We start from the raw sequence: 23,777 nt of genomic DNA, 5'->3' as shown, positions 1-23,777 counted from the left end.
TGAAATAAACAAAATAGGAATCAAGAGTACAAACAAACTGGAAACAAGGACCGCACAGAAACCACAAGCAGCACAACTACAAGCATCAACAAATGATTTACCAAGGACAAAGAGGAAGATGGGACTCCATCTCTCTGACATCCTCTTCTGTCACACCAACTCTCATTACCTCCTTCATGAATTCATGAATCTTCTCTGTGGTCTTCCTCTTTCCTCCTGTATGACCGCTCCATATTCAACATCCTTTGTCCAATATACCCACGATCCCTCGTCTACACATGTTGAAACAATCTCAGCCTTGCCTCTCTAACTTTATCTTCCAACCTGAGTTGTCCCTCTGATTTACTCATTTCTAAATCCTTTCCATCCTGTTCAGTCCCAGTGAAAATCTTAGGATCTTAAGCCTCCTGCTCGGCCTTGTGGCTTTTTGTCAGTGCCACTGTCTCCAAACCGTACATCATAGCAGGCCTCACTACCATCTTTTAAATCTTACTTGTCACTCTTGCTGCTATCCTTCTGTCACAAATCACCCCTGACTGTATTCTCCGCCCACTCCACCCTGCCTGACTGGACCTCAGGTATTTAAACTCATCTACCTTCACTATCTGCACTCCTTGCATAATCACCTTATCACTTTGTGTTTCTCCATTTCATTCACTAATATATTCTGTCTCGCTTCTAATGACTTTCAGTCCTCTCCTCTTCTAAGGCTCTTCCACCTGCTACAAATCACACTATCATCTGCAAACATCATATTCCACCCTTCCACCCCTTACATCATCTGTCAAGTACACTTCTTCTCTATTTCCAAGGCATTTTCTAGCTCTTCAAGATTGTGTTAAGCTGGGTGCTGTTTTAGCTCAGTTGGATGAGCAGGCGACCATATGCTGGATGCCTGAGAGTGGCCGGCCCGGGTTCGAATCCGACCTGCAGCCCTTTGCCGCCTGTCTTTCCCACCTCTTTCCTGTCAGTCTTCACTGTATCTGTCCAAAAGGGCCAAATAAGTATATTTAAAAGATTGTGTTGAGCAGTCTGGTTAAAAATTCCTTCCATTTCTTGATTTCCAAAGTAATCCTGCAAACTACCATCCAACGGTGTCTATCTACATTCTACCCTGCCAACACATTGCATTCTGCTATCTCTTGCATCTCTTCTGCATAGCATGTTGTCCCACCTGTGTGCACATTCCTCCACTCTTGTAATGCTCTGCCCTCTTCTTGAGATACATGTTCACCAGAGCCACTTCCATTCCATTGGTTAAATCCACTGCCAGCTATCCTTACACCTCCTGCTTTTCCTTGTCTCTCACTGCCTTCCCCCTTTCCTCTTTCTTTGTCTTGGGCCAGCAGTAGCAGTTTCCTCTGGCACCGTGTTGGCGACCAGCACTTGAGGCGCTTGTTGTTAACCAGGCCCTGACCGATCCAGTATGGAAATCTCATTCTTAATCATCTGCATGTTTGATTTGGCAAAGATTTTACGCCGGATCTCCTGCCTGACACAACCCTCACCATGTATCCGGGCTTAGGACCAGCCCTAGGAATACATTGGCTTAGAATTAAAATAGGAATCAAAAACTCTACAACATCATAAACTAAAACTCAAAAATTATTAGAAAAAGGGCAATTTGTGAGTTAATTTATGTTTGAATACAATTAAAGCTTAGTAGTCTTGTTAAATCATACTGGAAGAATCTAAAAGTTATTTTCCAAGAACAGTGACTCTGGGGTCAAATACTGTTTACTAACTATGCAGAACACGTGAACAACATACTGATACCTTGCCACCAATGGAGATTACTAACAATGCACATAACATTACTCATGGTGCAACACGAACAGACAAACTTTTAAATTTGTTGTATTTTTTCATTCACTAAAAGATGTGAACCTGTCTTCATAAACTGCCAGCAACAGCCTGAAGGACAAGGTGGTAAGGAGAGAGGGAACTGGACAATATATATTTTTTATTGCTCCCTACTAGCTATTAGGATCCATTAAGTATTCTCTTCTGCTCCTTAACACAAACTTGAAAACACAGACACACACCTCTGTGGGTCTGCAAACTCTTTGCTCCTGTGTCACATTTTCTCTACTATTTCATTGGCTCAGAGTTCAAGGTTTCTTCTCAGCTCGTACATGAGTCTGAAGAATATTCATGGATGATATTTGGTGTCATTTGGCTCGGGCTGCAGCTCTTGAGAACTTCTTTTCTCTCCTCTCATCTCCACGGCCACCCAGAAGCCAACAGCTTTGAAGAGGGAGCAGCTGGGCCAATGACAAGTGATGGTTTTGGCGTGTTAGTGTGCCTGCCTTGACTGAGTGGGTGTTTTTTTTAAGAGAAGAGATGATTAGTGTGTATGTGTAAGTGTGTGCGTGCATGCGTGCGTGTATATGTGTGTTTAATGGAGTTCAGCTCTCCACTTGCCCTGGAGGGGCGATCCCGGCCTCAGGGTTTTAGCCCAATTAAAGGCCCTTTCTCAGAGAATTCCCCTGTTCACACTCACCTCTTGCCCAGCTCATCTCTTTCCCTTGGGCGAAAGGAGACAGGGCCTTTGTACCAAGATCCAGGGGGAAATTCATATTCCAAAACATCTTCAATCGTTCTGATCAACCAATCATAAATTCTGAGGATCAAACATTAAATAAAATACGGAACATGATTAGACCAATTCTGCTGTGCAATTGATCCCATGTTGCTTACAAGGAGAATGAGGAGGAGCAGAACTCATTAATATTTTAGGGGGGGAGACTTTGAACCCACCAACCCCAAGTAGGTCATGATTGGTGCACTCCAAGGATAGGTTGTTTTGATTCTTTTTTTTTTCTTTTTGGACTTGTTTGCCTTGCATCTTCAGGAAGAAAACATTCAAAATCTGGCAAAATATATCTCCGCTTTACTTATCCTCAGTCCCAAGTTGGTTTTTTTTATAAGTCATTATACTAGTAAACACTGAGAAACTCATAAATATAAATTATACAACAGCCTATACTGATAAATTGTTTATTAAGATTTAATATGAGTTGCCTGCTGCAGGTCCAGCGAAATAAACCACCAGTGTTCTGAAATAAGTTTATGCTTTTAACTTTTTTTTTTTTTGCACAAATTTCACTTTGAAACGCTCAACAGATTGAGGTGAGTGCGCTGCAAGGAGAACCCTCCGTGTTTCTAAAGCTCTATATTTTCCAACTTTAGAAGAACAAAACCAAAGCAATGCAGTAATTTGGTTTATAGCTGCATGCCTCCTAATAAAAAGCTCACTTGGAAACTCTCAAAGTAATTGTTTCCGGTTCGAGGACGACAGCAAGCCTTGCTGTTTGTTGTCAGTTTGTTATTCGTTACCTAACAACAGGAGCTCAAAGACTCTTTCTCTTTGCTTTGAATGCATAATTTTTTTCATTGGGACGTAACATTTTTTTCGTCTGTGCGTGTGCTTTTTTTTTCTCCTGAAGTGCTCAAAAGCTTTGCTCTGTCTTAAACAATTCATGGATGGAACTTGCTGGATACTGAAAGTGTGACTCAACCGTTCCACCTCAGGAGGCAGCGAGACCAGCTCTTTTTCTTTACCTTGGATTTGTTGGTAGTTTTCAGTTCAATGGATAAATTTGTTACTCAAATCCTCCCCTTCGAAACTGTGAAGCGCTTCCCAAATCTTTTTTGTTTTATGACACTGTACTAACACAACATATTCAGCTTCCTTGGAGGGAATGAGGCAACTGCTGTGAATGGTATCTCAGTGTAATGTTGAATGTTGAGCTATTTATTGCCCGCACTGATTCCACTCAAAAGGGAGTCGCGGTGACGTCTAAGTGTGTGTGTTGTGTCTGTATTTCACTTTTTGTTTGTGTATTTTTGTCCCACAGCATTCATTTCAAACATAAGCGACACAGACATTTCGCTATGAGCTGAAAGTGATCCTAGACTCCTTTTTGTGTGTGAGTGTGTGTGTGTGTGTGCGTGCGTGCGTGCGTGTCCTGGCTCTGCACTGGCCTTGGCCATGTTAATGTCATTATAGCTGGTGTACAGACGAGAGGCCTGGCCAGTTAGTGGCATTGTTGAGTATCACCTTACGCTTACGTTGCTTCCAGCTGGCCTGCGGCTGCCAAAGCTCACTGAAATAGCCACTGTGTATAACCATGTGGGTGTGTGTGTGTGTTTGTGTGTGTGTGTGTGATGCTTAAGACTATATATATATATATCTTTTTTTTTTTCATCAGAATAGGCACAACACATGCCGTTAAGAAAAACAGTAATAGATTAGCAAATGATTTAGCCTACATATTACATGATGAACCCCCAAATCATGTATCTGTCTCTTTGCAATATGTAGGAAAACATGTAGAAGCTCTACACAGTTACATTAGTTACAGTATTGCTCAGTTGCCTTTAAAAAAAACCCAGAGTAACATTCACAAGATATACAGTACAAAAAACACACTGAATTCTGAGCAGATACTTTTCTATGTTTCCAATGGAGGTGAAGGAAATGGTAAATGTACAGGTCACATTAGAAGAAGCATAAACAGCCTTTTTACTCTGTTTGGATGATGCTGTGGAGAGATAATGATGTAAATAATGTGGACACATGAACTCTTCTAGTGTCTCTGGTGCTAGTATAATTTAACTGCTACATTGGCTGATGGGCTAAGGGGCATCAATCTGTGCTGTACTCCAACAGAGTCATATGCTGTAAGATGATCTTTGAGCAGTTATGCAAAGGTGGGCTTGGAGACTGGACAATCTAGAATATCCAGTACTCAAAAATAAATATACACACATTTCAGTGAACAAAACAACATCAGTCAAATTGAGTTTCTAAAGAAGTTATATCATTCCTAGCATGCTAATTTGAAAATACTTTATATCAATCGTACACTCTTTATGTGTATTTTTCTACAAATGGTTCAGAACCCTTTAACTTATTGCACACATTCCTCGTAGGTTTGGACACTTTCACATAGCATTTATACAGTTTTGAAATGGACCAGAAATCTAAATTTTGGAGACTATAATTTAACAGTATCCCATTATAGAAGAATACCCTTTGTCTACACAAAGTTAAAGTTGGTCAGCATGCTTTCTGTCATTGAATAAGTCTGGAAGAAAGAGAAAGAGAAATGGTTGTATAGAAGTTTATATTGGCTCCGCTGTTGGTTAGCTTGGTCTTTGAAGGAAGTGAGCCTGTGAAGCCAGAAGCTTAGATGGTTCCAAGATTTGATTAAACGTCGACATAATCTTGCTGCAATTGAAGTCTGAGTGATATACATTATAATAAATACTATAAAGCTGAGTCTGGCACCTGCAAAATAGACTGTTAAGTGTCTACTTCTTTTGGGGGTTGGAGCCTCAAGTTTTAGAGGGCTGGCGGAGGGGTGTTAAGGGCTATGAATAGGAGGCATGGTTGAAAAAAACAGAACAGGGGGCTGACTGACAGCTCTATCGGCATGGAGAAGGAAAGAGAGGAAGAAAGATGAAGAAAATTGGAGTAGAGAGGAAACCCCAGGAGGTGGGGTGGGGGGCAGTGGGGAGGGTTACTGAGGAGTTTGCCAAACTTGATTGGTCCGGGAGGAGACAGTAAACGGTTGCGGGTCAGCTGGAGGCAGGCCGTCCTGGCAGCAGGCGAGTTGTAACTGTGGTAATGAGCTCAATACGGTATGGATTAAAAAAAAAATGTTTGGAGTGTTACCTTAGCAACAGTGAAGGGACGCGAGGAGTCGGATGCCAAGAAGAGAACAGACCAAGCAGAACAAAAAGAGTCGGGTGTCTCTTAAATTTAGAAGCATACATCCAGCAGCAACACTTTGAGAGACCAGCAAAAGCAAACGTGCGTTAAAAGTACTGTGGCAGCACTAATGTGATTTGTTTTTAAGGTAGTTGTTTGCACAGCTTTAATGTTTAAAAGTGATTGTTGCCTATTTTCTGCTATTTTTTTTTCAGTTTAATTCTACAAAGTACAAATGGAGTCCAATTAAAGAGAGGGGGAAAGAAAGTCTGTAATATTGCTCCAAAAGGCAGCAGTCCAGTTTGAAACCAGCAGGCACACAGGCCAAACCTATTTCAATCTTGACTAAACAAAGGAAAGACAGCTCCTTATTGCATTTGCCACAAGAACTTTTAAGAAGACCAAAAGTAGACCAACCACAGGGAATATTTGCAAATTGTGACCCAGATCTGCTGTTAATCTGTAGTTTGGATCATTCTGCCTCTATTGATGCTGTCCCACTCCATTTTCCAAATCCCCGACTCTATTCTGCATTACTTTTCCATTTGGTCTCATCTAATCACCGGGAACATTTCAAACATCTTCACTTCGATTGCAGAGAAATTATGTACTGTAGGACATTGGCCTTCAAATAACAGAAAGTCAAACTGTGACTCATTTTGAGGACTTTTGGCCTCAAAGGATGGCTCTCAGGGGACTTGAGATCTTATTCTTGTCTCTACACTCATTTTCCATCTCCTCCTTTCTATTTTTCTCTGACCCTCTCTCTATCTCCATCCTTCCCTCCTTCTTTCTTTTCTTTAGTCCTTTGTTAGGCGGTTGCTTCCTGCGGTGAGCATGGCACTGCCCAGGCACATGTTCTGTGGTAGGCCTGATTACAGCCCTGCTGTAGTGCTGACATTGGCCCGCACTGACTCTTGTCTATAAACACACACACACACACACATGCACACACACACATACATGCGGCCCCTAAGTTCCACCACTGCTGCCAGCGGCTACCGCGGCATGACTTCACCCGGCAACCATTCCTTGCGTCAAACAAAATGCCTCTGTCACCAGAAAAAGGAGGAGAACTGAGAGGGAGGAAGGGAGGGAGGGAAGGAGGAAAAGAGGGAGAAGAGGGAGAAGAGGAGAAGTGTGGATGTATGGTAGCTGTGCGGAGCGTACCATGTTTTCCACTGCAGTTTGAGAGCGTGGTGGGGTAATTTTAGCTGTAAGGCTCCAAGGCAAGCTGCTTGTAGGAGTTTTTTGTCTTAGAGGTGGAGTGACAGATGAGGAGCGTATGATAACGGAAGGTGGGCAAGTCACTGAGGATAAGTGCAGCCTTCGAGGTGTTCTGCCTTGCCCTATTAGTTTATTACATGAATTTAACTTAAAGAAGTCCAGACGCTTTTCTTTCCAAGCTCCTTAGACTACGATGACCTGGATGACTGAGAACCTTCACAGACATTACATGAATTAAACCTCATCATCACTTATTTCGTTCAGGTTCCATTAAAAAAAGTAAAGCTAAAAGTGCTGGACGTTTCCTTTATGCTAGCTGAACCCAGCAATTAGTTTTACTGTCATTACCATCAAAGCCATCGATGGCTGCCCAATTCAAAAGATGGCAGGTAACTTGATCTAGTGGTTAAATCAGGGGTCAGCAACCTTTCTGATGATGAGTGCCATCTAAAATTTCCTCAGAAGTCAGTGTGCCATATGATTGCATTAGCAATAAATTTAATAACGCTCTATATGAACAGTTACACACTATATAGAACCACTTTATAGAATTATATTTGTTCGCAGATGTTGGCAGCTATCAGCGAACAGTTATCAGCTATTTTGAAACAAAAAAAAGACACTTTTTATCCATAACAAGAACTCCATAACAGCAAATGAACTGTACAACAGAAAATACAAATGCTATTTATGGTCTCCTCACAACAATGATAAGAAAAATAAACTGAGCCAATATGGCATGTTTGTTAATACACATGTTAATCTGATCTCTGGTCTCCCACTCAGAGACACAGGTCTCCGAGTGTCCAGCATTCAGACGGCTACCTGAGGACACTCTTCATGTGAGAGAAAATCTGCTCACACAGATATGTAGAACCAAATACTAAACTTGTCAGGTAGTGATGTCCAGCAGGTGAAAATACAAGCTCCATGAACACACACAGCTATGGATTCCAGCTGCTTCGATGTTGCATTAACTGGCATTCACTCAGCCAGTTATGCGAGTCAAATCTAGCTGCTCATTAAAGCTTTCTGGTTTGATCAGAAAATAAAACATTGGTCCATACACCTGAAAGTCCCAAAAACACATTGTGAATTCTGTCTTGAGTCTACGGATGTATCCGTGTATTTTCGTGGTGCTGATGCTGTGCTGAGCGGAAAGCTCCTGAAGCTTTTGAAGTGTCGGAATGTGGAAAGCTAACAACATCCCTCTCACCAGTAGGCTAAGTTATTTTTAGCTGTTATTTTTAACCAACTACAAGTTGAATCTGATAGATGGGGTTGTTAGCTAAGATACCGTCATTAAGAAGCGGCACAACTATCTGTCTATGCGAGCTGATTTGCTATGTGCACCGCTGGCGCGGCCATTTATTCTTTAATGCACCTTCTCAGATTAATTCACTGCGTGTCGTGCCCAGGGCTGGACTGGGACAAAAAATCGGCCCAGGCATTTTGACTAAAGACCGACCCACCAGGTATTCTAGGAAAAGCCATAAAGCCTTTGAATGAAAACAGACGCTGTTGTGACAGTGATGTACGCTGTCTTGTTGGTATATGTATGATTTCTATACATTTTATGTCAGATAAAAACTTTGGTTGTAAGCTTCAGATAATTATTTAATAAAAGCGAGACATTTTAAATGAGAATAAGAAAGTATTTCTTTGTGCCCCCCTTTCCCTGTTAATGCCCCACCTGGCCCCCTTGGCAAAACTTTGCTAGACCCGCCCCTGCTCAGTTACCAGCTGTCAGCTACACAGAAAAGTATCCTGGTGTTATTTGTCTCTCAGAAACAGCTCATAACTTCCCTTCAACTCATTCATGTCACCTAAAAGGTAAACCTGTTTCTACATCAGCTGTTCAGCTCTGATGATTCAGTAAGGACATCTCCTGGTTTCATCTTCATGTTTCCCTCTCACCACATATCCAAACCGATATCATGACCAGCAGCTTAACAGCTGTGGCTCCAGCAAACATCAGCTGATACTTGAAATTAATATTAAATAAATTCTAACAACAGCTGATCAAGCTTAAACGCGCTGCTGTTGTTTAACGCGACATCCGGCGGTTTCCTCTTTCTGGTGCAAAGTGGGCGATAAACAAACAAGAGAGAAAAGCCGATCAGCTGATCATTGATCAGTTTCATGATTGAAGTAGAAACAGGAGAGGGAGGGGGGAAGAATGAGAGAAGAACATTCAGCTGTGCAGCGTAAAGACGCAGAATAACTCCAGCTTTGTGTCTTTTTCCATTCTAGCTGAAGTACGGGACAAACTGTGTTCCTTTTCAGCTCAATACGAAACGCGTAATATTTTCTCTGAATACGGGACGATTCCATCTTTTTACGGGACGGTTGGCAACTCTACTAACTAACCTTATGAATAAAATAAAGTTCGCTATCAGTAACATCATAGCACCGACTCAGCTGTATAGAAACTCCGTTATGCTAGCTAGTACGCAGTACGAGTTATTGTAACCAACTGTAAAAAGTCAGCACAACGAAAATAAACTACATCTAAACTTGGTTTATATCTGACCCAGATAGACTGCAGTCATAACTTCTTACCTGAAGTTCAGTTCACCTGACACTCGGAACGGCCCCACCTCGGGTCTCTCCTCTTGCCTCCCCTTTCTCTCATCCACCTGCTGGCCTCCACCACTTGCTAATGTTACTGAATCTGTGGAAGCTCCGCCATAGCCACCACCAAACAACTGAGTTATTTTTACACACCGACCAGCATCTGGCCAATCCACCACCTCTTATTGTTTATACCGTTAGAAAAAAGAAAAAAAAAATCATCGGCCCATAAAAACGAAAAATCACCATCGGCCCACCAAGCAATTGCCCGATGGCCAGTCCAGCTATGGTCGTGCCATCAGTTAACCCTTCGCGTGCCAGCTGTGGCATGCGTGCCTAGGGTTGCCGACCCCTGGGTTAAATAATAATAACTGAATGCAGAGTAAAGAATTGCCGCTTTTAAAGTATTCCTCAGACTTCAGCAGTTCTGCATTTTTTTTTCTACTGTAGGAGCGGCTGCACTATGAGACACTGAGCCAGCACCTGGGGAAGCTCGGAGAGGATGCTGGGAAGATGGTCCATCGAGTCATTGACCTGACAAGACCAGAAGATTTAGATGGTATGCTCCTCTGTCTCTTACCCCTTTGCTACTCTTTTACCTACATTTCTGACTACTGGCATGCAAAATGGCATGTTTTTTTTGTTGTTTTTTTTAGAAATAGAGTGCGAGTCACATCCTGTTCAGATAAAACTGATACCAGTGACGGTAACTCACATGGTTAAATTTAGAAGAGGCCCTACCTCTGTGGGCCTTCCTACTAAGACTAATACTCAATAAGTCATCTACCAGAAAGCTCACAAATGCAGGTATTCAGAAAATACAAATATTTATTTTGGACGTCAGGACACTACGGTGAACATTCTGCGCACTTGAAAATGTCAAATGTCAATATTACTGCAAGTGTTGGTTAAAGAGGATGAATTGTCTTCATGTTTTTCACTAGTTTTTGTGACCCGGTCCTAGTATGCAAACCAAAAATGGGCAGTAAGTTTTCTGTAGCGAATGGTCACAGAGATAATTATGAATCGGTCACAAGAGCTGATTTTTACATACTATGAATTAAGTGTAGTCATTAAACGCGCTCTTTTAAAGTACTTCCTTGTAATGTAGTCTTTGCGATTTTTTTCAAGCCCACCTGTTTCTCATAAAGCATTTCTGTTTACAGGCACCAAGGAGTGCTCATCGTGGTTTAGTTTAGAGTCAGAGGAGTAAACACAGGAGCTTAAGCACTGAGATAATATCACGAGGAAGCAAACTAATAATGTGCAAAGTTCACGTGTGTTTGTGTGTAGGAATGATATGAAGGACTTTATGTGGAATACTCCACCAAACCTTTGCTACGCTTTCCAAGAAGACAGAAAAGTGCCTCAGTCAAAGAAGCAGGCACCTTGTTATACACTGCATTTGAAGTGTGAAAGTATGAACAGGGAACTCGTTAATGTTGAACATACAGCAAAAGTGATTTCTTTGTTTTTAGGGAGTAACATCGCAGAGGCACGGGTGTTCAGAGAGACACGAGGCAGGAACAACAGCGAGCCCCACATCAAGAGGCCCATGAACGCCTTCATGGTTTGGGCCAAAGATGAGAGGAGGAAGATCCTGCAGACCTTCCCCGACATGCACAACTCCAACATCAGCAAGATCCTTGGTGAGATTTTGCGGGTTTATGTTTGATGAGTGAGAAAGCTAAACCTCAATATTGTGGTGATATGTTGTTCTGGTGTTGTAAGGGCGAGGTACTTTTGCTTTCCTTTAAATTTTGTACAAAAGAATACGCCAGTGTTTGCTTTAATTTTTTATTTTCTTGTTCTAAGTGACTGTAAAGTGACACGGCAGATTTTTTTTAAGGTCAGCTTGTCTGCTCATTAGGTTACCCTACCGCTATATACTGCAGTTCACAGGGTTTCTTACCGTCAAGTGGGTACTATAAGAATGACTAGTGTGTTTTTCAGCCTGGAACACTCCACACACAGAGCTCCACTGTGTCAGCCTGACTAGTGTGATGGATGCATTCAGTTAAAATACCTCCTCAACACAGATATCCATTCACATGATGCTGAGCATAACGGTTGTTCCTGAAATGTTCTTAAGACTTCTACCATACAATGCGGAGTTCAAGTGAGCTTGAGGCTTGCTGAATGCCGTAAATGCTACTTCTGAGCATTGTGAATGAATTGCTTTTTCTAAGGTGGATCTGTGTTATTGACTCAGGTCTCTGAAAGGGGTCCTATAAATGGATGTTTTGTGCTCTTAACATGCATCCTGAATTTAGACGATTAATCTTTTTGCTTTCAAAAGTCCTTTTTTTTTCTTTGTTTTTGTTATTACAGTGGAAACATATTACAGGGGAAAATCATTTGATTAAGTATATTGCTTAATCGCGCTCTCCTGCTGGATTTTTATTAGGGTTCAGTGACAAGACGAGAAGGAAAAGTGGAATTATGAGTGTGTATATGACTGTATGTATACAATGCATCCATCTCTAAAATAGTAACACAGCTGGACTTAAGGGAGTAGGTGGGTGGCAAGTTTAAAAAAAAAAGAAAGAAAAACGTCTCTGTGTTTCCTGTGTCACAAAAGTACAAGAACAGTTTGTGATAAACCTTGATAAACAGAAGAGCAAGGAAGAGTGTGTATAATCAGCTGTCAAAGTGCTTCACAGATGTGCTGTGTTCCCGCAGTAATGGCCCTGTTCACTTGCTCAGAAGGAAAACCGAGGAAAACAAGCCATACACAATGTATCATTCTTCCTGAGCGAAGAGGGAGCAGAGTGTAATCCACTCCTGGTTTTAAATAGCCTTCTAGGCTAAACACTCAATGGAGCCTGCTCACAGGAAGGCATCCAACCTCAGGAAGAAACCAGAATTGTCAAAGCTGTGCTTCTTTTGTGTGACTGAATAATGTAGCTGTGACAATATGTTTGCTTTGCAGGAATTTTATGAAAAACTTTGATTCACCACTTACACTGAAACTATTTTGAAAAAACTCACTGAAACCATGTTAGTCACTCACTAAAATTTGGTAATGTACAGATATTTAAATTCAGTCACCCTCTTAGCTAGTAACACTAAAATATTTAAATATAACCTAAATTAAAGTGTCAATTGCTTTTCAAATTTTTTTTTTTTTTGCTCTAGGCTCTCGCTGGAAAGCCATGACAAACCAGGAAAAGCAGCCATACTATGAGGAGCAGGCCCGCTTAAGCAAGATCCACTTGGAGAAATATCCCAACTACAAGTACAAGCCACGGCCCAAGAGAACCTGCATCATTGATGGCAAGAAGCTACGCATCGGGGAGTACAAGCAGATGATGCGTTCACGACGTCAGGAAATGAGGCAGTTCTTTGTGGGGTGAGTACAAAGCTAAAAAAGTGAGTGATCGCACGAGTTTGAAGAAAAGCTGCAGCGTGTCGGCGAGAGTTACGTGGTTTTAGAACTGAATTTCAAATTAGTTTTTCTTTCATGGAAGGACCTTCAGACGGCAGTCCTGTGTAATTGTGATTTAAATCCCAGAAATACTTAAACATGTCAAAAGTAAACCTTCTCTCACTGAACAGATTTTTTTCTTTCTGAGTGACTGGTAGGAATCGAGGTGGTGAAAAGGTTCTGGCATTGTTGGCGCCCTCAGGGTCATGCAGCATTCAGTGCTGCTCAGAGGAGAGCTGTGTGGGTCACACTTTATTTTATGGAACACTAGTAAGATGTAACAAACCATATTTTGAGAGAAATTTAATAAAACAGCACACAAATGCACTCGTACTCTAATTAAACGATGTGTGAATTATGGCTTGACTAGGAAATGCAATTAGTGTCATTTGATCCAAAATATATTAGACAGCATTATACCAAATTATGTTGAACTTAGATTTTATAACAGTGATAGTATAATTTGACATGACTTTGCTTTATAACAGTGTGATTTGTTGCTTATTTGAAGAAAATTGCCCTGTAAACTGAAGTTAAACCACATAATTTAACATGGTTGTGTTTCTCATAGACTGATCGTTGTTTGAAGCCCTGTGGACTTTGTCGGTGGTACTTCCTCAGTCCTATAATCCCAAATAGGTTAAGCCATGTCATGTCACTATTTAGCTTGGCCTCGTGACCTAATACTGGGCCATTACTAGGACAGGAATGCTGGCATGGTTGCAGGGTTATTTCACACTGTTACATCTTCATTAGAGTGTATATTTTGACTGATTAAAACTGAGAGATTAAAACTTTAAAGAGGTCCATTTGCATCAAGAACCACAAGCCATTGACGATATTAAGCCTTGGATAACAGACAGCCTTTGTGTCTCACTCTAGATGGATTTGAGTCATTTACAATGGACCTGTGGCCTTCGATAAAGTTGTCTCTCAATCCAGCAGACATCTCTCCCCAAATATGTCTAAGTAAAAAGGAAAAAAAAGATAATTTATCATTGTGTAATTTTATCTATCTTCTTTGAGTTTATTTGATTGTATAGAAATATATTAAAACCAACTTTGCATTTCACGAGAGGTCTTTTTTTTCCTCCTTAGTATGTCTCAGTGTGAATAGAAAAGAATTCTTAGCCGCGTCCATTTGTTTAACGTTAGTGGAGTGATCATCAAGGTTTATGGGCCCTTTATGAAAGGTTGGGAACCTCTTGTGGTTCTATCTGCTAAAGCTTTTAAACATTTGCTGAAGAGCTTGATATATTTTTTTCAACTGCAGTCGGTGCAGCAAGGGGAAAAACAGTGGCATTGTCTTAATGGGAACCAGTCATGGATGTGTTTAAAGCCATCACAGTGGCCTATGAGTGAGATGGATTTACCAGAGGCCACAGCTTTGAATAGGAGCGATTTTTAATAGCTTGTCATTTATTAAATTAGGACAATGCTGGGCGCTTGCGGGCAGTGAAATTGGACACAGACAGACACAGTGGAATATGAAATGTAAGCACATGCTTGAGAGGGAATGAGCGCAAGGCACACGTCACAGGATGAATGCCACATTTACTGTGTGTGGTCAAGTACGCTAAGCAGGAAAGCTTAGATTCTCCAGGCCTGGGTTTTCAATTGTTGCTAAATCAAACATTTACAGGAGCCAGTACACAACTAGTTTCTGGCACATTCCAGATTGCTAAACCAGTGTTATTTTAAAATGCTTAATTTGAAAATGAGTCTGTCAGAGCACACGGCAGTAATTGTTTCAGGAGACAGAGGAGAGAAAACTGTTAGGTGAAAAAGGTGACAGTAATTTTCCCACTTTATGCGGTTCATTTGAGGAGCCTGAGGGGCCTGTTTGAATGATGTGCATTTACCCCCATTCCATCTACAATGCTAATGCTGCTGTGATATGGCAGGTAGAGCTCTATGTTAGGACATGCTCAGCCAGATGAAAAGCGTTGTGGTTGAACTTAAATGGCTTAAGAATTCATGTTTTGTTCAAAGATGTTGTTCAAAGGCTAACGAATCAGTGTCTGATCTGTCTAGCTTGTACCAAAACACAACTGTGCAAAGGTCTTGAGCCATCCCCTGTTTCTTTATACTTTGCAGGGAAAATGGAGAAATAGGTTCAGAAATATATTCGTATGAGCAAACATGCATGCATACAGATGAGCCTTTGTCTAAAATGCTTAACAGATATATCTCCCAAGTTCTGTGTCAGGTCTTTGGCTGATTTTTTCCCCTATTTCTTAAATCTTTCAGACTTGCAGATACTGCCCATCTGCTGCCTGTTTTTTGTTCTCCACTTGTCCATTTTATTTTTAAAGAGCACACAGCATACTGTGGAGTATATCGTTACTTTGGGAATCACCTTATTGGTACAAAAATACTATTTTATGCCAGTCTAACAAATTGTGTGTTTTTAAAAGCTGGTTCTTTCCTAAGTTTTTGTTCTGAACACTGAGTTAGGTCAGTTTTTATTGGTTTAAGGATTCATTGCCATATTTGGCCTCCCAGAAGAATACAAATGGATCTCTATCAGTCAGCTAGAAGTTTTATCGTTTACAAGTAGTCCTTCTTGTGATGTTCAGCGGCTCTGGGACTTAGTGTCTTTTCTTTAACTTTAAAGGACCAATCATTCATTACGAAGTGACAATCATTTCTAACATTCTTCAACGTTGTAATTTTTGGATCATGCTTGTTGAGACTTAAATGAATAAATAAAAAAAAATGTTTTTGAACTAATCTCCCCTTCAAGGTCATCTCCTTGTGCACTTTTTGACTGCTTCCAGCATTGCTGCTAGACTTAAATCACACTGTGAAAGTTACAAAGCTTTTCAATCACGCATCGTATTTTATGTTGTGAAAATAATATAATTCTTCCTTATCTTCTTTCCTTTATACTCAGGCCTCAGCCACCCATTTCTCTGGGCAACAGTCCTGGAAGTGTAGGAGTTTACCCAGGTGCCATAAGTATGGCAACAGCAGCTACACCATCCCCACATCTGACCTCAGACTGCTCCAGCAACTCGGCCAGTCCTGATCCTGCCATCCCCGTCATTCAGAGCACGTACGGTGTGAAGTCTGAGCCTGGCAGTGGAGGAGGCAGCAATGGCAGTGTGATCGGAGCCTTGGATCTGCCCAGCGACCCCAATAATGGAGACAATGACATGGACATGTATGAGGACTTTGAGGATGAGCCCAAGTCAGACTATAGCAGCGACCACGAGACACATGAGGCTGTCAGTGCCAACTGAGTAAGCTCCGGGTGTCAGATGTAAAAAAGAAAAAAAGAGAACAACTCCCATTATAGTCAGAGACATTTCTTAAAAAGACATTTTATTACTGAGACCTTCAGTTTAACTTTTCAGGACATGTTGCGTCATGCACTGAGCATGCCCCAACAGGATTTCAAATCAGCTCAGACATGCTCAGAAAGTTCTGGGATAGTATCTTTGATGGACGCCCATTTGAAGAAATGGAAAAACGAAGGAATAGGAAAAACGTGACCCAAGAATACAGTCTGATCAATCTTCAGATGTCCAGCTGACAATGAACTTCAGTTTCCTCTACTTTGACAATCTTAACAGGAGCGAGAAAAAAAAAGAGTTAGACAACAGAGAATGAGAGAGAATGGGACAAAGAACAAATGAGCGACGAACACATTGCTGTGTAGTTTGTAAAAGGGCATGCATGGATTTCGAAGAATTAGGAATCGGTCTTCAACAGCTATTTGGTCTTAAATGTTTAAGGAGTGATTTAGTTTTCATTGTTATGTATTTACTTTTTGTCTTTTTTTTCCTTTTTGCTTTTTTGTTCTATAGACTTTTTTTCTGACAGGTCACTGCCTGTACAAACTCTAGACTGTCGGAACTTGAAATTTGGAAAGTTTTTAATATAAATCCTAGCTCTTGTAACCTTATAGTCTTACTTTTGTTTCTTACGATTTCTTTGCTACACACATTTCTTTCTGACAAACTGCTTACCTTACATTACTGTTTCTTTTTTTAAATATCCCAGCTCAGGTATGATGTGCCAGCTTGTGAATGTGTTATTTGTTTTGTTTGTTTTCATACAAAAAGAGTGGTAGGACTTTTCAGACTGTCAATGAAATAAAGGGAGCAAATTCCCTTACATTATTATTATTATTATTATTATTATTATTATTATTATTATTATTATTATTAAATAAGTAAGTAAGTACCCATAAATTGTACAGATTTTCTTCAAATGTGCCAAACATTCACATTCACTTGGGATGTTGTAGTCTTAATTTCCAATGCTGCAAAAGTCTTATACAATCATTTTTTTCTATTTGATGAAGTGGGTTCCTACTCATCAACTGCTGGCTCCCCTCCTGGCCCAAACACAAACAGTGCTCAGGGAGGTTATTTTTTCATCACACTTGCTTAGTCACACACACACAGAATGTCGTTCTCTGGCAGACCCTAAGGCTCTGAGACGTAGTTAGAAGAGCAGCATCGAAGGCGCCTATTCCTTTATTCCACTGCACTAGTGCTTCCATAAACCACACTGCCCAATGTTCTTTGAGGCCAAATGCATTAAGTGCAGTGCAGTGCAGTATTAGAAATGTTTCTGTCCCTTTAAATCAGGCTAAAGGTAAAGGTAGCCTTTAGCTTAATTTCACTTTAGGAATCCCCCTAGTCTTAAAAGCGTACCTTTGAAGATGAAGGTGCACCCCTGGATGACCCTACTGTAGGATAAGAAATTGTAATATCATAAATCCCTTCACTGTATTGTGTTTACCATTGGTACAAAAATGTAACAAATATTAATTCTTTTATTAGCTTGTTAATTTTTAAATGTCTTCTTATGTTGGAAATATATGCCAAACTTGTGTTTTAAAAAATTATTTATATAGTTACAAAAAAAATGGGTTTAACAGGTCCGCTGTTTCAAAAGGGTACCTTTTTTTCTACACTGCATTTGTATTTTGAACATGAGCAAATTATTAAGAAAACATTAGCGAAGGGGAAAGGTGCTTAACCAGTCTGCCTCTCAGTAACCACCGCCCCAGTCAGAGCACACAAGTTTTTCCACTCATCTGAAGCGAGATGTTTCTCTATTGTCTCGATGCAGCACAGCAGTCAGCAGTCTCTGTTTTACTCAAATGTCTCTGCAGACGAATCTTATTTTTACTCTTTTCAAAGCATTCTCTGAAATTTTTAATGTTTCCATTCTTAAAACGTGTGACCTCGGGTGGTTTCTGGGTGCTCTGTTCAGCTGCTTCAGTCATCTTGATCCCAAATTTCTCTTCACGACCATATCTGGCGGTTTTTACTTGGAAAATGCTTCACAAGCTGGGACTGAACACTGATTTTTGCTTGTGTTACATAAAAAAAAAGCCTCGTGCATAGACATTTCTGTTAGTCTCATACACATCCTAAGCACTGGATATGAATCTGTTTTTTTGTTTGTTTTTGTTTTTTAGTATTGACTAATGTGAAGTTGTTGTTTGATTTTTAAACATGATATATTAGTCAGTTAAAAGTCACATTTTTGAAGCCTGGTACATGCGAGGTACCAGTAAATTGCCATTTCTTTGGAAGCATTTCATTTATTTAAGCAGATCTTGTTGCCGCAGCTCTAGTATCACCTGAAGGGGTCTCATCGCCTCTGATCTCTTTGGAAAGGTAACCTCATGCTCTTGTCAGTTGTGACCCGCAGAGGAAGAACATAGCATTTCCTGGTCACACACATTTTTTTTTTTTTTGTGATGAGTATTGTATTTGAAATCCAATTGTGCGTTTTAACATTTCATTGTATTTATTAGCCAGCTTTGGCTCTAAAAAGTGTCAGTACAACTTGGTGAGAAAGACAATCAAAAAATATATATAAATAAAAAAAAGTAAAGACTTGAGATTTTTGCTTTTATTTTTTTCATGTATTTAATTTTGGGGGGAAAAAATATTTTGAATGCTTTGTAAAATTGTTCATTTGCAGAAAAACCCCACCAACATATTGTGTTCTGTGTATGAAAGTGATGCGCAAACCTTACAGGTAGTGCTGCATGAATTTTTATTTCCATTGCTCTAAATAGTACCCTTACTTTCCAGGGATCTAATAATTTCCAACACAAGGCTGTCTGTTTCCAAAGTTGAGCTATTCCACTCGCTCTTTATATTTTGGTGGCCCATTACGGTAAATGTGGCCTATTGTTCCATTGTGCGTGCGTGCGTGTGTGAGGTAACGCCACACATTCTGACTGTGCTGTGGTGTATACGCCACGGCGCCGGTGCTCGCTACAGCCAATCCCAGCATTTCAGAGAGAGAAACAGAGAGCTTAGCCATATGCAGCCACATCATAAATCTAATTGTAATTCCCAAATCAACTGTAGCGTCACCCAGCGAGGGGCGCCGGCAAGTTTGTCACACACTCCTTTGTGAGCATGTGTGTGTGTGCTATGCTATAGCGTTTAGTTGGGAGGGGTGTTTGAAATCATACTTGAACTGTTGCCATGCTAATCTTTTTAAACAAGTCATCATAACTTACATTTCCTTTTTCCTTTCTTCAAGATGAATATTTAGTTGTTTTCAAGTTGACAGGGTTTTTTTTTTTTTTGGCGTATGTGCACAGTTGGTGTGAGCATAAGCGAAGCTTTCAGCACCTCAACAAAGGTTAGTGTAGCTTGTTACAGCACAGTTATAATTTCAAGTACATGCCTGCAGTAATGTATACAAACTTATTTATCCCTTAACATTTCATCCCTGAAGGAAAATGATGTAATCCTCTGTTTCCATTAACTTTTCCCAGTTATTGTAGCTACTGGTAGCTAAATGCACAACTAGCAACAGTGGGTTGCAGTGATATATTTTTTATGGTCATTTGCACAAACTGTGTCATCCATAACAGGATCAGTTGTACTATATCAATCAAAGAACTTTATGGACATAACCAAAAAGGACTTGTAAAAACAAGCTACACACCAAAAGAAAACTAAATGTTTTGCAGTAAAGCTCTACACCTTGGCTAATAACCTTGGCAACCCTTTCTTTCATATAAGGTAGAAATGTACTTATTAGTAAACTTAAAGTGTGTGATTATATAGACTTTGAATTTACCTTTCTTTTCTCATAGGTTTCGTGTGTGGGGGATGATGAGACATATTGAGATGCTTTCTTCATGGAAACCTGGTCTTTGTTGGGCCCTCTAGGCAAATTCACTTTTTGATTTTTAAAAACCGTCTTGAAGACTAGAAAGAACTACATCCTTTCTTTTTCCCCCCTCCCCACCAATTGGGCATTTAGATCAAGAGAATTATAAATTGTTATTACAAAGGAGGAGCCCCCTTCAGACGTGTTGGAGAGGCTCTTTCAATGAGGCATCAAAGCCACCCTGTTTATGATCATTGAGGCTCCACTACTCATTAAAGCACACAGAATGGTCACGGTGCTGCAGCACACTACATCCTCTTTGAGCTTATGATGCTTAATCATTGAAATGCTTTTGATTTAAAGGAGACTAATTGACCCTTTCACTTCTGTCGAGTTGATCATGTTTCACAACGGGTGCCATTTGTGTGATGTATCAGGTAAAAAGTCGTCTAGAAGTCTACATATGATTTAGATGTTTTTTCCTAACTGTTCTTTTAACTACATTCTGAAATTAGGCAGCAGCGTTTTCCCTGCAAACACTTTCCCCATGGACTACAAACATTTGTAGCAAGTCAGTATATTTCCACTGCACTTTTTGGCAAAAAGAGGACGCCCCCCAAGAAAAATTCCTTGTCAGGGGGAAAGTTGTTTTGTCTGAAAGTTCAGGTGCACTTGGGTTTGGTTTGCAGCCATGAACATTTCCGAGTTGAGTATTTTATCTCTCTCATGTTATTTCTCAGCTGTAGCTTGTAAAAACTGTTAAGTGTTTAGATTGAAGAAGCTCCTTTCTTTAACTAACTCAAGAATAGCATGAAAAAACAGTAAATTACAATCAACAGCAGCACAGTTTGAATCTTCTCCATGCTCACTGTTTTTGTGATATTGCCTGGCTTTTGATGTCCTGCATTTCGCCACCTAATGCAGCGCAGTGGTGTAGTTAGTTGTATGGTCACGTGAATATGATATCTAAAACAAGCCTTTGCTTTTACATATAGCAGAGGTTTTATTTTCCCAACTGAAAAACAAAACAAAACAAAAAAAAAACAGTATAAAGGGTTTTTTTAGGTTTTTTTTTTTTTTTTTTAATCTCTTAATAAAGTTAAATATTTCTGGGTATTTGGGGCAGAAACATGGCTTTCCGCCCCTAAATTTGACACAAATGAAAGTTTATAGTCTGTATATGTTTGCACTTTACTGTTACATTTACATTTTTTTCACATGCACAAAACACACAAACTCCACACTTTATCAGACATCTGCTGTCTTGTAGGTCTTGATGGAAAACCACAGACTGTATAAAGAAGATGGTCATACCCTTCATGAGATAATCAGTGGGTCTCTTTTTGAAGCTTATCATGGGTGAGCTATGGTTCTTCACTGAGAAACTGAGGTAGTTACTAATGAAACCCAATGCCCTGTGTTATACTTCTTTTGGATCCTAATTGGGGCCCTAATATACAAATGGACACAAGGCAGTATTTAACAACACTTCAAATGAGCAATTGAGCTGATAAACTAACAGGGAAAGTGGAGGTCATAGATGAAGGAGCAATATGATTTTCATATTTTTCTCACATAACTCTTTAAAACATAACTTTTTGTGAACAAGGGAGCTGCAACCTATTTGATTCAATTTTAAATAATGAGGGTTTCTAAACGCTAAGAGACATCTTTTCGAGTTAGCCTGTTAGCATACTGTTTGCAAACTGGTAGAAAAAAATAAAAGAACAGCTGGGGTTGATGGAAATGCCTTTAGTTTTGAACTTGCTATACTGAATAGTTGGTGATGTGGCTCATGTGTTTTGAAAAAAAAAAACAGGAGAAAGTTTGACTTCCTTTGTGAATTTAGAAATGGAACTGAGAAAGTGACAGCACTCTATATAATATAGGAACAAAAAGCATGCGTTGTGCATTGTATGTAACATGTATAGCAAGTGAATTTATAGTAAAACCTTCCCTTGAGCATATTGTTGCTAATGTAAGTTGATTACAATTGCAAACTGGGTACTTATTAGAATTCCAAGGGTCAACAGCCTTGTGAGTCCTTTAACAATAACTAAAAAGCTAAATGCAATGTCTGAATAAAAGAAAATCATACAAAAAAAACCCTTTGAAAGGAATTGCTTTCACAGTTTTTTTTTCCTGGTTTCTATGTCTTTGAAACATTGCATAAAGGCATATACTTCTTTTTTAATGCAATTAAAAGTGAAAGAAAAAATCTACAGCACTTTTTCAGGAAAATAGGCAATGGACAAAAGGCCAATTTTTTTCTTTTTGATCCAAAGTCCTTGGGTCTTTTTAAGTGCATTAGTCCGCTAATTAAATATTATATGTTTAACGAAAAATGCCAGCATGAAAGCAGCTGGATTGTTTGACTCAAAGACACGGCTGCAGCCTTGATGAGCGGAACTGTGCACGACCATGAGGAGGTAAAGAACTCCATTGTAGCTAGTCCTCCCCTCATTTGACCCACCATAATCCTTTCTACTGATTTTACAATCACATTCCCTTTTGTGCTCCCTTCACAGATAAAGACAGTAGAAGCAGTTATAGAGTGGAAGGACTCATTGACATTTCTGAGCACGTCACATGTACTTTGTAAAGACCGATGTGTTTGATTGTGAGTACACACAAACATATCATTTACCAATCAAAACTGTTTGAAGGACAAGTTACCTACCATTTATCCTACAAGGAACCAACATTGGAAAAGGAAAGTCTTATGGATAAAATCTCTCACTTAACATAACATTTCCAGTTATTGTAGTCATATTTTAATCTCTTCCATTGTAGATTCCATATTTGCCTCCTGCTTTTGATTTTCTCACTCAATCTCAAGAGTTTTGACCCCTCAACCTTTTTTTGTTCTCTGCTGCAAAGCTTTTCATCTCAAGCGTTTATATGCGTATACTGGCCAATGCCTTTTGCGTTATACCATTTAGGCCCAATGCCATCATTCAATACCACTGCAGGACGTACTCTTCTTTTTATGTAATAATGCACATTACAAGGGTGTGGAAGCTGGGGTGGTGTGCAGACCAACTTTAATACAGGAGTTTGGTATCACTTAGCTACAAAGTTTCACGATTTTATCAATCATATTGTGATGTCTTTCTCAAACCTTCTGTGTCTGGAGAGAATACATACAGCAGGTATCAGAGTAGCTTCATCTGTTTCTACACTGCTTACAGGTCACTCACTTTTTGGGTACCTTGAAACTAAATAACATGTAAGACCACAGAGGCAAAGCATAAAAACCAGCCTTGACTTACCTAAGCCTAACCATTCCCTAATGATATTTTATGTGCCATAACTTCAAGCTATCTCTACCCTCAAGTTATTCCGCAGATGCTGTTACAGAATCCAAGCAATGACATTACAAATGTTAGAAAACAAAATAGTCTGAGGTTCTGGTGAATCATCCAAATGCAGACATTCTTCTCTAGAGTTGCCTTTAAGTGCTTAGAAAAATTGATAATTCCATGACATCTAAGCTGCTCCATCCACTGAAGATACAGTGATAGGATCAAAAACTTCAGAACAGCCATTAAATGGAGTTTGTGGTGAAACTGTTTTGACAATTCTGGAAATACTGTTTTGACAATTGTGAAAATACTGTGGCAGTGGGAGATATATCACAAGGCCATAAGCACTTGGTGAACATTTGAGAAAAATAAAATGTGGTTTTGGTAGAATACTGAAAAAGTATTTGCTGATTTTAAGAAT

General features: G+C 39.8%; 1 protein-coding gene across 7 annotated transcripts in view; it reads left to right on the top strand.

Annotated features, from left to right (window-relative positions):
- Positions 1-18,790, top strand: part of LOC134631138 (transcription factor SOX-6-like) — a 107,083-nt gene extending 88,293 nt beyond the window's left edge. For all 7 annotated transcript variants that reach the window (XM_063479157.1, XM_063479158.1, XM_063479159.1 and 4 more), the window contains 4 exons: positions 9,971-10,079; positions 10,999-11,169; positions 12,659-12,872; positions 15,844-18,790. In XM_063479157.1, coding sequence (XP_063335227.1) covers positions 9,971-10,079; positions 10,999-11,169; positions 12,659-12,872; positions 15,844-16,192 — 843 coding nt within the window. In that variant the 3' untranslated portion in view covers positions 16,193-18,790. The remainder of the gene's footprint in view (positions 1-9,970; positions 10,080-10,998; positions 11,170-12,658; positions 12,873-15,843) is intronic.
- Positions 18,791-23,777: the final 4,987 nt, after the last annotated feature.

This window comes from Pelmatolapia mariae, linkage group LG7 (genome assembly GCF_036321145.2).
Source record: "Pelmatolapia mariae isolate MD_Pm_ZW linkage group LG7, Pm_UMD_F_2, whole genome shotgun sequence".
NCBI classification, from domain to species: Eukaryota; Metazoa; Chordata; class Actinopteri; order Cichliformes; family Cichlidae; genus Pelmatolapia; species Pelmatolapia mariae.
Note: the sequence above shows the minus strand (reverse complement) of the source record. Positions and strands in the feature narration are given on the sequence as shown.